This window comes from Musca autumnalis, unplaced genomic scaffold, assembly GCF_047663935.1.
Source record: "Musca autumnalis isolate F117 unplaced genomic scaffold, ASM4766393v1 scaffold_3, whole genome shotgun sequence".
Classification (NCBI taxonomy): domain Eukaryota; kingdom Metazoa; phylum Arthropoda; class Insecta; order Diptera; family Muscidae; genus Musca; species Musca autumnalis.
In genome coordinates this window covers 18,914,262-18,929,437 of record NW_027411866.1, presented here as the reverse complement: position 1 = coordinate 18,929,437, position 15,176 = coordinate 18,914,262, and the positions used below count along the sequence as shown (strand labels likewise).

Genomic DNA, 15,176 nt, shown 5'->3' with positions numbered 1-15,176 from the left:
TCTTTAAAAAATCCACGTTTGTGGAAAAAATATTCTTTAAAAAATCCACGTTTGTGGAAAAAATATTCTTTAAAAAATCCACGTTTGTGGAAAAAATATTCTTTAAAAAATCCACGTTTGTGGAAAAAATATTCTTTAAAAAATCCACGTTTGTGGAAAAAATATTCTTTAAAAAATCCACGTTTGTGGAAAAAATATTCTTTAAAAAATCCACGTTTGTGGAAAAAATATTCTTTAAAAAATCCACGTTTATGGAAAAAATATTATTTAAAAAATCCACGTTTATGGAAAAAATATTGTTTAAAAAATCCACAAATTTTCTGTTATTGAATATTGCCCTTATTATCCTTTTATTGATTCCATCTCCTTGAATCCCTTTAATGCTTATATCTCATTTTGTAACGATACACGTTCCCTAAAAAGTTTACATAACTGACAGTATGTTTTGTTTTCTTTGATGTTATGTGTAACCCTTGGAGGATATGAATTTCGAGCGAGCGAGAAAAAAACACAATGTAAGGTTATGGCATCATTGGCAAACAATTCGAATGCAATGTTCAGTTCTGCATGTCAATAATAATATCCTTTTGTTGGATAAAACTTGAATATCAAACTTTGGCTAAAAATCCTCTTTTTATTGTCCATGGAAATTGTGTGAACAGCGAATCACATGTGGTAGGGAATAAAATAAACATTCAAAGGTAGGCTTGAAGAGAGATGAATAGGGTATAGCAACTGGAATGATAAGTTTTCGGGTTTATTTGGTCATTTCTGAAATGTTTTGGAGGCCACATTAGTCTCCATCAGTGTGGGGTATGATTGCTATAAATCCCCACAATTATAATGAATATCACTCATACGTCATTTGAATCTTTTAATTTTGAATACCAAAATGTTTTGATTCCAATATAAAATCCCTTTATTTTAATAATACTTTTCATACATCCTTCTATTGTTAAAACAAAACCAAAAGTTGCAAACTTACCTTGTCAAAACATAAACGCTGACAGAGTTTCCCAAAACGCCAATAACAAAAATGCATGGTACCAATATCTTTTGCACCACATGACGCACTTCGTTTACTGTTTCATCGCTGATGTGTACCATGGTGATGCTACTTCGGAGAATGCTTGTTGGCCAAATGACTATTGTGTCCAAATGGATATCAGGCTAGCTGCAAAACTGTTTAACTAACGTTGCACTTTTTTCCAACTCCACAAACTTTGGTGGTATTTGTTTTCTCCAGTTCTGCCAAATACCCTAGAGCCAGCGAGTAAGCGAGTTTATAGCGTTTCTAATGATACCTCAATTGCAATTTGCCTGCTGTGTTGTTATGCGGTAGTTGTTATTGTCTTTTGCAATATCTTGAAATGTTATTTCTTTGCTGTTCAGCTATTATTATTGCTGGTTGTTTGTATTTAGATTTCTTCTTCTGCTGCTGCTGTTGTTGTTGTTGTTATATGGTTATTGAAAACTTTAAGTAGAAATTCCCAAATGCTGTTTCTGTTTTTCTTTCAGGTTGCTATTATCATCATCGTCAACATTGTTATTATTGTTGGGGCCATGCCTGACAATTGCCACTCAAAACCATAATGCTTGCCATTTTGCCAGCAAAGAGAAAAGCATTTGCAAATATTCACAATAAAATGTGAAAAGAAATTTTTATTTAATTTTTTTCGCAAAAAGTTTTAGCAAATATTCCAAATGTTAGAAAGGTTAATGGTACTGCCACAACGCTCGCTAATAGTTGTCTCCTTGCAAAAGTTTACCCTTTTTTGCTTATCAAAATTGTAGGTGTGTGTGTCGCGTTCTTTTTGCATAACAAATTCATGAGGTAATGGTTCATTAAACTCAAATTAGCTCCAACTTATTTAATGGTTTTTTTCTTCTTTTTGGCTGTTGCCAAATTCATTCCATTATTGTCTTAAATGCCTTTCCAATGAGCTATAAATAGAAATAAAAAATCGAAAACAACCGATAAATAAATTAAAACCAATAATAACAACAACATATAATTTGTTTAAAATTCTGTTCCTGTTTTTACATTTTTGTTTATTTTCTTAATATGCACATAAAAAGAGGTTATTGTATTTTATCTACCCAGGTTCCGCTTTAGAGATTTATAGACACAAATAAATATTGGGAATTGTTTACAGCATGGTGTAAACAAAACGAGAAACAATAGGTCTCAATATGCACATTTCATAAAGAAAATTTTTTTCACAAACGTGGATTTTTTAAAAGAATATTTTTCCACAAACGTGGATTTTTTAAAAGAATATTTTCTCCACAAACGTGGATTTTTTAAAAGAATATTTGTTCCACAAACGTGGATTTTTTAAAAGAATATTTTTTCCACAAACGTGGATTTTTTAAAAGAATATTTTTTCCACAAACGTGGATTTTTTAAAAAAATATTTTTTTCCACAAACGTGGATTTTTTAAAAAAATATTTTTTTCCACAAACCTGGATTTTTTAAAAAAATATTTTTTCCACAATCGTGGATTTTTTAAAAAAATATTTTTTCCACAAACGTGGATTTTTCAAAGAATTTTTTTTCACAAACGTGGAGTTTTTAAGAATATTTTTCCACAAACGTGGATTTTTTAAAAGAATATTTTTTCCACAAACGTGGATTTTTTAAAAGAATATTTTTTCCACAAACGTGGATTTTTTATTGAATATTGCTATTTTAGTTCTTAATTAAAAAAACAAAAAATATTTTTTCCACAAACGTGGATTTTTATTGAATATTGCTATTTTAGTTCTTAATTTAAAAAAAAAAAATATTTTTTCAAGAAACGTGGAAATTTTTGAAAGATATTTTTCCAGAAACCTGGATTTAAAAAAAAAAACAAATTTCCAGATACCTTGTTTTTTAAATATATTTTTCCAGACACCTGCATTTAAAAAAAAAATCATGAAACGTGAATATTTTTAAAAAATATTTTTCCAGAAACCTGGAGTTTTTAAACAATTTTTCCAGATACCTGGTTTTTTAAAAAAATATTTCTTCAGAAACCTGGATTTGTTTTAAAATATTTTTCCAGAAACCTGGATTTCTTACAAAATATTTTTCCAGAAACCTGAATTTTTTAAAAAATATTATTCCAGAAACCTGATTTTTTTAAACAATATTTTTCAAGATTTTTTAAGAAATATATTTTTTATACCCTCCACCATATGGGGGGTATAATTAAATTTGTCATTCCGTTTGTAACACATCGAAATATTCGTCGGAGACCCTATAAAGTATATATATTATCGATCAGCATAAAATTCTATGTCGATTTGACCATGTCCGTCCGTCAGTCCGTCCGTCCGTCAGTCCGTCCGTCTGTTGAAATCAAGATACAGCTCGCAATTTTAAAGATAGAGAGTCAAAATTTGGTACAGAAGTTTTTATTACTTGCAGGATGGTTGGTATTGAAAAAGGGATATATCGGTCCACGTTTTGATATAGCCCCCATAGAACGGTACCTCCCGATTTTCGGTATTTTGCAGGTTTTAGCTTCATTATCGTACCAAAATGGCTGAAATTTGGTACGTAGTCTTCTTTAAGGGTATAAAACTTTCCCGAAAAATTTTGCCGGTATCGGTCCACACCTTCATATAGCCCCCATAGAACGGTACCTCCCGATTTTCGGTATTTTTAAGGTTTTAGCTTCATTATCCTACCAAAATGGCTGAAATTTGGTACGTAGTCTTCTTTAGGGGTATACAACTTTCCCCCAGAATTTTGTTGGTATCGGTCCACACCTTCATATAGCCCCCATAGAACGGTACCTCCCGATTTTCGGTATTTTGAAGGTTTTAGCTTCATTATCCAACCAAAATGGCTGAAATTTGGTACGTAGTCTTCTTTAGGGGTATAAAACTTTCCCTTAGAATTATGTTGGTATCGGTCCACACCTTCATATAGCCCCCATAGAACGGTACCTCCCGATTTTCGGTATTTTTAAGGTTTTAGCTTCATTATCCTACCAAAATGGCTGAAATTTGGTACGTAGTCTTCTTTAGGGGTATACAACTTTCCCCCAGAATTTTGTTGGTATCGGTCCACACCTTCATACAGCCCCCATAGAACGGTACCTCCCGATTTTCGGTATTTTTAAGGTTTTAGCTTCATTATCCTACCAAAATGGTTGAAATTTGGTACGTAGTCTTCTTTAGGGGTATACAACTTTCCCCCAGAATTTTGTTGGTATCGGTCCACACCTTCATATAGCCCCCATAGAACGGTACCTCCCGATTTTCGGTATTTTGAAGGTTTTAGCTTCATTATCACACCGAAATGGCTGAAATTTGGTATTTAGACTTCGTTGGGGGTACTCAAACTCCGCTTTAAATTTGTCGGTATAGGTCCACGCCTTCTTATTCCACCAAAATGGCTGAAATTTGGTATTTAGTCTTCAATGTGATATAAAACTGTTCGTCAGAAATATGTCTGTACAGGTCCACGCATTCATACTGCCCCATTTCTGACTAACATTCGTCGGTATAGGTCCACGTTTCCATATAGCCCCCATAGAACGGTACCTCCCGATTTTCGTAATACTGAAGATTGTGACGTCAATATCCAACCGAAATGGCTGAAATTCGTTATTTCGTCTTCCAAGAGTTATAAAATATTCCAGAACAGTATTAGAAGCGTACTTCTTAATTTTCGGTATTTTTTAGGTTTAAGTCACATTCTCTTACCGAAATATAGGAAATTTGGTATTAAGTCTTCTTTGAGCCTAAAAACTTTCCGTCAGAAATTTGTCGGTATAGATCGACGTTGTTTTACCGAAATTGCTGAAATTTAGTATTAAGTCTTCTTCATACACGAAAGGAAACTAATTATTCCATTTTACTTCAATACAACTTGTGGTGGAGGGTATAACAAGTTCGGCCCGGCCGAACTTAACATCGTTTTTACTTGTTAAAGAATATTTTTTTTTTCAAAAATATTTTTCACAATCTTTCTTTGAAAAAGATTTTTTTTCTATAGACGTGGCTTTTTAGAAGAATATGTTTCCCAAAAGCGTGGATTTTTTTAAGATTTTTTTTTTTTTGTATACCCTCCACCATAGTATGGAGGGTATATTAGGTTTGTCATTCCGTTTGTAACACATCGAACTAATCATTTGCGACCCTATAAAGTATATATATTCTTGATCAGAAGAAAATTCTAAGACGATCTAGCCATGTCCGTCTGTCCGTCCGTCTGTTGTAATCACTCTAGCGTCCGCAATAATTGAGATAGAGTGCTGAAATTTTGCACCCGAGGGTCTTCTTTCCATAGGCAGGTCAAGTTCGAAGATGGGATATACCGGTCCACTCTTTGGTATAGCCCCCATATAACGGTACCTCCGGATTTGAGGTATTTTGACGTTCTTCGCCACATTTGCAGACCGAAGTAGCTATAATTTGGCACTTAGGGTTTCTAGTGATCAACAAACTTATATCTTAAAGGATATGGGTATAGGTCCATGTTTTGGTATAGCCCCCATATATCGGTACCTCCCGATTTTCGGTATTTTGAGAATTTTATCTACAATTTTTAACCGAACTAGCTGTAATTTGCCATTTGAGGTTCTCAGTGGTCATGAAATATCTCCACCAAACATCGTCAACATAGGTCCATGTTTTGGTGTAGCCCCCATATAACGGTACCTCCCGATTTTCGGTATTTTGATAATTTTAGCCACAATTTGTAACGGAACTATCTGCAATTTGACATTTGAGGTTTTTAGTGGTCATGAAACATCTCCACCAAACATCGTCAACATAGGTCCATGTTTTGGTATGGTCCCCTTATAACCGTACCTCCCGATTTTCGATATTTTGAGCATTTTAGTTACAATTTTTAACCGAACTAGCTGTAATTTGCCATTTGAGGTTCTCAGTGGTCATGAAATATCTCCACCAAACATCGTCAACATAGGTCCATGTTTTGGTATAGCCCCCATATAACGGTACCTCCCGATTTTCGGTATTTTGATAATTTTAGCCACAATTTGTAACGGAACTAGCTGTTATTTGCCATTTGAGGTTCTCAGTGGTCATGAAATATCTCCACCAAACATCGTCAACATAGGTCCATGTTTTGGTATAGCCCCCATATAACGATACCTCCCGATTTTCGGTATTTTGATAATTTTAGCCACAATTTGTAACGGAACTATCTGCAATTTGACATTTGAGGTTCTTAGTGGTCATGAAACATCTCCACCAAACATCGTCAACATAGGTCCATGTTTTGGTATGGTCCCCTTATAACCGTACCTCCCGATTTTCGGTATTTTGAGAATTTTAGCTACAATTTTTAACCGAACTAGCTGTAATTTGACATTTGAGGTTCTCAGTGGTCATGAAACATCTCCACGAAATATCGTCAACATAAGTCCATGTTTTGGTATAGCCCCCATATATCGGTACCTCCCGATTTTCGGTATTTTGAGAATTTTAGCTACAGTTTTTAACCGAACTAGCTGTAGTTTGCCATTTGAGGTTCTCAGTGGTCATGAAATATCTCCACCAAACATCGTCGACATAGGTCCATGTTTTGGTATAGCCCCCATATAACGGAACCTACCGATTTTCGGCATTTTGAGAATTTTAGCTAAAATTTTTAACCGAACTAGCTGTAATTTGCCATTTAAGGTTCTCAGTGGTCATGAAACATCTCCACCAAACGTCGTCACCATAGGTCAATGTTTTGGTATAGCCCCCATATAACGGTAAAACTTTTCCGCAAAAAATTTAAAGATAAGTTGACTCTTTGATATAGCCCCGTAGGTGGTACCTTTCACCTAGCTGAACACATTTTTTGGATTAGATTAGATAACACTGTGCAACAAAATGGAGGTAAAAGTCTGGGGCACGGAAAATTCCTCTTGGGGAAGAAAGGCCTTGGTGAGTATATTATGAACTCCGAAGGACAGATCCGCCGTGAGTCGAACTTCCGCGTTATGGCGTGATGAAATTTTTGTTAGAGAACCTGTGGGCCATCAGGAATTAGCGTTATATCTTTGTTCACTGTTGCTTAAGTGCTCTACAAAAACAACAAACAAAGATATAATTCTAATTCATGATGGCTTACAGGGTCTCTTGCAAAAACTTCATCACGCCATAACGCGGAAGTTCGACTCACGGCGCATCTGTCCTTCGGGGTTTTTAATATACACACACCAAGGGCTTTAATCTCCAAAAAGAATTATCTCTGCCCCAACATTTGTGTTCACAGTGTAATTTAAGCAATAGTGGGAGGCAGTAGAAGTCTATCCATTGTCGAAAAGTTGTTACACCTAAAATTGTGAAAGGACCCTAATTATTCCATTTTAATTAAGACTATTTTATGGTGGAGGGTATAAAAAGTTCGGCCCGGCCGAACTTAACGACTTTTTACTTGTTTTTTTTTTTTTTTTTTTTTTGCAGTAATGTATTTTTTTTAAAAACCTTTTCCATAAAGGAATTTGAAAAAATGAATTTGCAGAATAGTATATATTTAAACCAAAATTATTTTTTCTAGAAATATGATTTTTTTCAAATTATTTTTGCCAGAAAAGAGAAGTATGATAAAAAAATCTGAAAAGTGAATTTTTTTTAAAAATTATTTTTTCCAGAAATTTGAATTTTTTCTAAATTATTATCTTCCAGAATAGTGAATTTCTTTTAAATATTTTCCCAGAAAAAAAAATTAAAAAATCCACGAAAAAATATTCGTTAAAAATTCCAAGTTTGTGGAAAAAAATATTCTTTAAAAATTCTCGTTTGGAGCTTAAAATAAATCTGTGAAAAATCCAACCTCTTACTATTATAAATGCAGTAAATGATGGCGTATGAATGCTAACATCAATCATACGCATTGATATCCAATAAACGTAACATTTTCCCGCCTTAATTAAATTGCCTTACATGTCAAACAATTATTTCCATTAAATCGCAATATCTCATGTTATTTCTTCTTGACACTTTTATAAAATGTCGATATTTTGCTCTGATATTTCATTCCATCAATCAAACAATATAATTAAAATTCATTCGCAATACAGAGGATATGCTAATTATTACATGTCAGGGCTTTCAAAGGCTACATACGGGTGGAATGTAATTTTCATTTTATTCGAAATTAAAAAAAATATGTAATGCAATTATTAATGCCATTCAGCCTTCACTATAAACACATGTAACACATTGACGTATTATTTGCAATTTATTTTGAAATTTGATTGAAATCTATCTGCTTAGGCATTTCAATAGTGTTTTCCGTCTTTCATTCAAGCATTTGTGCGGATTTTCTTTTGTTTGAAAACTGACCCACTTAAGTATTCGTTGTGAGTTTTGATTTTGTTTTTCATTTATATGTAAGTTTGTGTGTGTGTGTGTTTGTTGGAAAAAATATTAATCACTTTTCAATTGAGTTTTTCAAAAAACTGGATTGAATTCATTAAGGCAATTAGTTGGTGATTTATTGATTGTTTTAAGTGATCTATTGGGAATATTGTTTTACGCGGAATATTCGAATAATAAAAATGGATTTTATTTCAGAATATGTTTTCAAAGGAGGCAACGTTGTGAAAAGGTTAGAATGACCATCTTGCCCACAAAATTTCGTAGTTGGTGTTTAAACAATCATTTTCGGAAAATTTAAACCAAATAAAACTCCCAAATACAAAATAAAACTCCACGCATGTAAAACTTCCTTATGGAGGTTCCATATCTCCTATCTAAAAATATAGGATTTTATTTTTTAAAACTCCCAGAACCCATTCTACCTCATGTAGGGTATAATCACTAAACATCAATAAAAAATTTTAAATTTTTATATGGCAAAAACATATCAATTTAATTACATGAATATCTCAGCTGTCACACGCACACACACACATCAATGAGGCTGAGAATATCAGGAAAAAAACTAACAAACTGTTGATGGATGCCATAAATTTTTCAAACATGGCAAAGGTGGAGGGAGGCCAAATGGAGGGCAAGGGTAGGTATGTTTACATTGAATATGTTTACATATTAATAAAAATATTGTTTATGATTTTCATTATTATTAATGTTGAAAAGCAAAATATGTTGATCGATTCATGGAAGGGGGGTTAGTGGAGGAGGAGGAGAAGAGAGGGGCTGCTAAACAGGAAATTAATACAAAATTCATTAGGCGACGTATGAGAAACTATTTTCAATTTGGCGCCACTGCCAAAAAAAGCCTTGCGTTCATTTCACTTTTTTCTATTTCGTGTGCCTCAAAATTTTTGGCGCCACTTTGACTCTGACCCTCGTTTCGTTTTTCTCGTGCATATTTATGCATTTTCTTGCTGAGTACTATTTTTGAAATTTATGTTAGTTGTTGTTGTTGTTCTTCATTATTTTAAACAAATCACTTTTTTCTCACATTTGCCTGCTGGCAAATGCCATGAAATGATGTTTTTAGTGAAATTGAAATTGTTTAGACATTACCTTTCAGATAGGAAAACAATTTTGATTTTTTGTTGTTTTATAGCTGCCAACTATAAAAGAGAAAAAAACACAACATTATTAAATACCATTTAGTGCTCGTAATTAAATTGTATTTAATTTGAAATATGCAGACATGAAAAACGACACTAATTGTTGTCGTGAAAAAAACTGAATCAATTTTATGCATTAAAAAATCCACGTTTATTGTTTAGATCACTCTCTACAAATATTAAATAAAAAATCCACGTTTATAAAAATATTAAACAAAAAATCCACATTTATAAAAATATTGAATAAAAAATCCACGTTTATAAAAATATTAAATAAAAAATCCAAATTTATAAAAATATTAAATAAAAAATCCAGGTTTATAAAAATATTAAATAAAAAATCCAGGTTTATAAAAATATTAAATAAAAAATCCAGGTTTATAAAAATATTAAATAAAAAATCCACGTTTATAAAAATATTAAATAAAAAATCCACGTTTATAAAAATATTAAATAAAAAATCCACGTTTATAAAAATATTAAATAAAAAATCCACGTTTATAAAAATATTAAATAAAAAATCCACGTTTATAAAAATATTAAATAAAAAATCCACGTTTATAAAAATATTAAATAAAAAATCCACGTTTATAAAAATATTAAATAAAAAATCCACGTTTATAAAAATATTAAATAAAAAATCCACGTTTATAAAAATATTAAATAAAAAATCCACGTTTATAAAAATATTAAATAAAAAATCCACGTTTATAAAAATATTAAATAAAAAATCCACGTTTATAAAAATATTAAATAAAAAATCCACGTTTATAAAAATATTAAATAAAAAATCCACGTTTATAAAAATATTAAATAAAAAATCCACGTTTATAAAAATATTAAATAAAAAATCCACGTTTATAAAAATATTAAATAAAAAATCCACGTTTATAAAAATATTAAATAAAAAATCCACGTTTATAAAAATATTAAATAAAAAATCCACGTTTATAAAAATATTAAATAAAAAATCCACGTTTATAAAAATATTAAATAAAAAATCCACGTTTATAAAAATTTTAAATAAAAAATCCACGTTTATAAAAATATTAAATAAAAAATCCACGTTTATAAAAATATTAAATAAAAAATCCACGTTTATAAAAATATTAAATATAAAATCCACGTTTATAAAAATATTAAATAAAAAATCCACGTTTATAAAAATATTAAATAAAAAATCCACGTTTATAAAAATATTAAATAAAAAATCCACGTTTATAAAAATATTAAATAAAAAATCCACGTTTATAAAAATATTAAATAAAAAATCCACGTTTATAAAAATATTAAATAAAAAATCCACGTTTATAAAAATATTAAATAAAAAATCCACGTTTATAAAAATTTTAAATAAAAAATCCACGTTTATAAAAATATTAAATAAAAAATCCACGTTTATAAAAATATTAAATCAAAAATCCACTAATATAATAATATTAAATAAAAACTCCACGTTTATAAAAATATTAAATAAAAAATCCACGTTTATAAAAATATTAAATAAAAAAATCCACGTTTATAAAAATATTAATTAAAAAATCCACGTTTATAAAAATATTAAATAAAAAATCCACGTTTATAAAAATATTAAATAAAAAATCCACGTTTATAAAAATATTAAATAAAAAATCCACGTCTATAAAAATATTAAATAAAAAAATCCACGTTTATAAAAATATTAATTAAAAAATCCACGTTTATTGTTTAGATCACCCTCTAAAAATATTAATTAAAAAATCCACGTTTATTGTGTAGATCACCCTCTAAAAATATTAAATAAAAAATCCACGTTCACAAAAATATTAAATAAAAAATCCACTTTTATAAAAATATTAAATAAAAAATCCACGTTTATAAAAATATTAAATAAAAAATCCACGTTTATAAAAATATTAAATAAAAAATCCACGTTTATTGTTTTTATCAGCCTCCAGAAATATTCATTAAAAATCCACGTTTATAAAAATATTAAATAAAAAATCCACGTTTATTGTTTTTATCAGCCTCCAGAAATATTCATTAAAAATCCACGTTTTGTGTTTAGATCAACCTCTTAAAACATTCATTAAAAAATCCACGTTTATTGTTTAGATCAGCCTCTAAAACTATTCTTTAAAAAATTCATGTTTATTGTTTAGATCACCCTCTACAAATATTCATTAAAAAATCCACGTTTATTGTTTAGATCAGCCTCTAAAAATATTCATTAAAAAATCCACGTTTATTGTTTAGATCAGCCTCTAAAAATATTCATTAAAAAATCCACGTTTATTGTTTAGATCAGCCTCTAAAAATATTCTTTAAAAAATCCACGTTTATTGTTTAGATCAGCCTCTAAAAATATTCTTTAAAAAATCCACGTTTATTGTTTAGATCACCCTCTAAAAATATTCATTAAAAAATCCACGTTTATTGTTTAGATCAGCCTCTAAAAATATTCATTAAAAAATCCACGTTTATTGTTTAGATCACCCTCAAAAAATATCAAATAAAATATCCACGTTTATTGTTCAGACCACCCTCTAAAAATATTCTTTAAAAAATCCACGTTTATTGCTTATAGGGTCCTCTAAAAATTTTTAAAAAAATCAATTTTTGTTCCTTTTATAGTTGGCCAATATAAAAGAGAAAAAACATTATTAAATATCATTTAGTGTCCGTTATTAAATTGTATTTAATTTAAAATGTTTAGGCATTAGAAAGGACACTAATTGTGTCATGAAAGTATTAAATACATTTGAGCTAAAAACAAGTAAGGAAGTATCAGTCCGCTGTGCTGACGGAGATATACCCTCAGCCACTGACAAAAAAACAACAAAACCAAACCAAACACAATAACTATGCCTTATATAAAATATATTGATTTTGTATTAAATATGTATGTACCGTAATGTGGGGCTATACCAAATGATTGACATATAAACATTTGTAGTAACCAAACATCTTCATAAAGGACTCAAAATATTAAATTACGTTAAACTAAGATTGAAAAAAAAATGAAAAAGTTTTAGAGTTATCTTACACAATTGCCATTTTAGTATGTGCTGGCAGGGTTTTGGAACTCTTAAGCTTCACTTTTTCCGAATTTTGTGTGGGAGGTACCCAAAGGAGTGGACCGATATAGCCTATATTCCAACCTGATCCATGACTGGATAAAATAGCACGATGTGCGAAATCTGCACCAATCAGAAACTCCCTGCGATATGCCATTTCGGTTGGCGCCGTCAGGGTTTCTTGGAGCTTTTAGGCCAATATCTCAGGAAGTATGGACTTGCGCAATAAAAAAATTGTACCGTCGTAAGGGAAGCCGCTAAAACAACCTACTGAAAAAAGAGTCAAAACAGTGCGAGTGGAGCTCTTAAACTTCACTCTTTCCGAATTTTGTGTAGGAGGTACCCAAAGGAGTGGACCGATACAATCTATAATCCAACCTGATACATGACTGGATGAAATAGCACGATGTGCGAAATCTGCACCAATCAGAAACTCCCTGCGAGAATTATCATGCGGATTTGCCATTTTGGTTGGTGTCGTCAGGGTTTCTTGGAGCTTTTAGGCCAATATCTAAGGAGGTATGGCCTTGCGCAAGAAAAAAAAATTGTAAAGTCGTAAAGGGAGCCGCAAGTACAACTTACTGAAAAAAATTGCAAAACAATCCGAGAGGTGCTCTTAAACTTCACTTTTTCCGAATTTTGTGTGGGAGGTACCCGAAGGAGTGGACCTACATAATCCATATTCGAACCCGATCTATATCTAGAAGGAATAATACGATGTGCAAAGTTTGGACCAAATCGAAGTTTGTCAAAAAAGGTCATATAGAAAATTGTCAAATGACTTCGTGTGTGAGCTTTTTGAGCTTATAATTATGATTTTATCTAATCTTAGGTGAAAACTCATCAAAAACATAACCCTAGTATGCATGTTATCTAATTTCTTTTATTATACGAATATAAAAATAATAAGTGCGTACTTAGCGCTTTGTCTTTTAAATGAAACAACCACTACTCTTTGCATGATGTGTTGCACAATGCGACTCCATACTTTGATGATGTACATACATTTTTGTCTATTAAAATGCAGATTTTTTTCTTATTGTTTTATGGTACAAAACTAAAACATGTCAACATTTACATTTACATAAAGATAATAAAAAGCTTTGAAAAATTATTTTGCTTTTTTTATTTAATTGAATTAATTGAGCTATCATGACCTAAGGAGTTTTGTATTGGAAAAGTGATATCTAACGAAGTCCACATACAGCCGAACAATATCATCAGGCATATTTAGATGTTGTGCTAGACAAAGGCTGAGTTTGAAAACTCGTATATACACTAACCTTATTGCGAATTTGCAGTTGTGAAACATTTTTGAAGCCTTTTTACTATCAAGTCAGCCTAGTGTCTCAGGTCTTCATAAAATCCTTCTTCAATACACACACACATATACAATCGAATATTTTCTTCATGAATTGTAATGCCTTCCAGTTCGGAAGTTTGATAGATTGACAGCGACTTAGAACGCTAAGACCTCCACAACATTTTCTGTTTTCAAACCTATGCCGGGGCAGCCGGGCTAATGCTATGAAGTTTTATTTAATTGTTGTCTTATTAGGACGAAGGTCTCTTATTTGTGATAGTTTTATTTGATTGAATTAATTGAGCTATCATAACCTAAGGAGGTTTGTATTGAAAAAGTGATATCTAACGAAGTCCACACACATCCAACCAATATCATCAGGCATGTTTAGAGGTGGTGCTAGACAAATGCTGAGTTTGAAAATTTGTATATATACTAACCTTATTGCAAATTTGCAGTTGTGAAGTATTTTTGAAGCCTTTTTACTATCATTTTATTTCTTTTTTTAATCAAATAAATATTTTAATTATTTTAGCAAAACTTAAAAATATTTTTAAATTTTTTTTAGGTGTTTTTAATTATACCTTAAGTTATTTGTTGGAGTTTTTAAAATAATTATAGTTATTCTAAAATTTTCAAACAATATTTTCAGAAATGTTTTCAACAATTTTTAGATTTGGTGAAAATAACAAAAAAATTAAAAATTAATGAAAGGCAGCGCAAAAAAGCTTTTGTCGTGAAGAAAATACATTTCAGCGGCCAAATATCCGCGTAAATGTATTAAATACATTTGCATTTGAAAAACGAAAAGTTCTAGGACAGAGAAGCCATTACATAGTCGATACGTCTGAAGATCTGCTTTACCACCAGTGAAACCAGGTAATGTAAATTGGTGACTATGTGTGTTCGAGTCCTTGGCTTTTTATAATTTTTATTTTTTGGCTTGAGGTGAGCAAATTAAAAACATTTTATTTTGTTTTTAATATTATTTTTATTTTCCGATATTTCGGTCATCTCCGACAACCATCATCAGGGATTTAATCTTTAAAAAGAACAAAATACATTTTTATAAAAAAACATTAACAAAAAATTTGTTTGGATAACAATAATTACATTTGTTTTATTTTGTAATCCTCATCTTTTCACAATTACTTTCCAACTAAAATTTTTGATGTTTTTCTATCAAGTTTCTGTAGATTTGCGCACAGTGGTCTGTGTCTGTCTTGTAATTCATCCGATTTTCTGCCGGAATATTTATTATGTGGAGCATTTCTAGCATAAATCTTCGCTTGTAGTTATTTTCTTGCGTTAAA

The 15,176-nt window shown here is 30.5% G+C and overlaps 1 protein-coding gene across 2 annotated transcripts in view; it reads right to left on the bottom strand.

Annotated features, from left to right (window-relative positions):
* Nucleotides 1–15,176, bottom strand: part of Proc-R (Proctolin receptor) — a 148,374-nt gene that overhangs the window by 35,237 nt on the left and 97,961 nt on the right. Inside the window, exons 2-3 of one of the 2 annotated variants that reach the window (XM_073979252.1) lie at nt 9,455–9,504; nt 986–1,944 (exon numbers count right to left, since the gene is read on the bottom strand). In XM_073979252.1, coding sequence (XP_073835353.1) covers nt 986–1,107 — 122 coding nt within the window. In that variant the 5' untranslated portion in view covers nt 1,108–1,944; nt 9,455–9,504. The remainder of the gene's footprint in view (nt 1–985; nt 1,945–9,454; nt 9,505–15,176) is intronic. The other variant, XM_073979253.1, reaches the window with a different exon arrangement.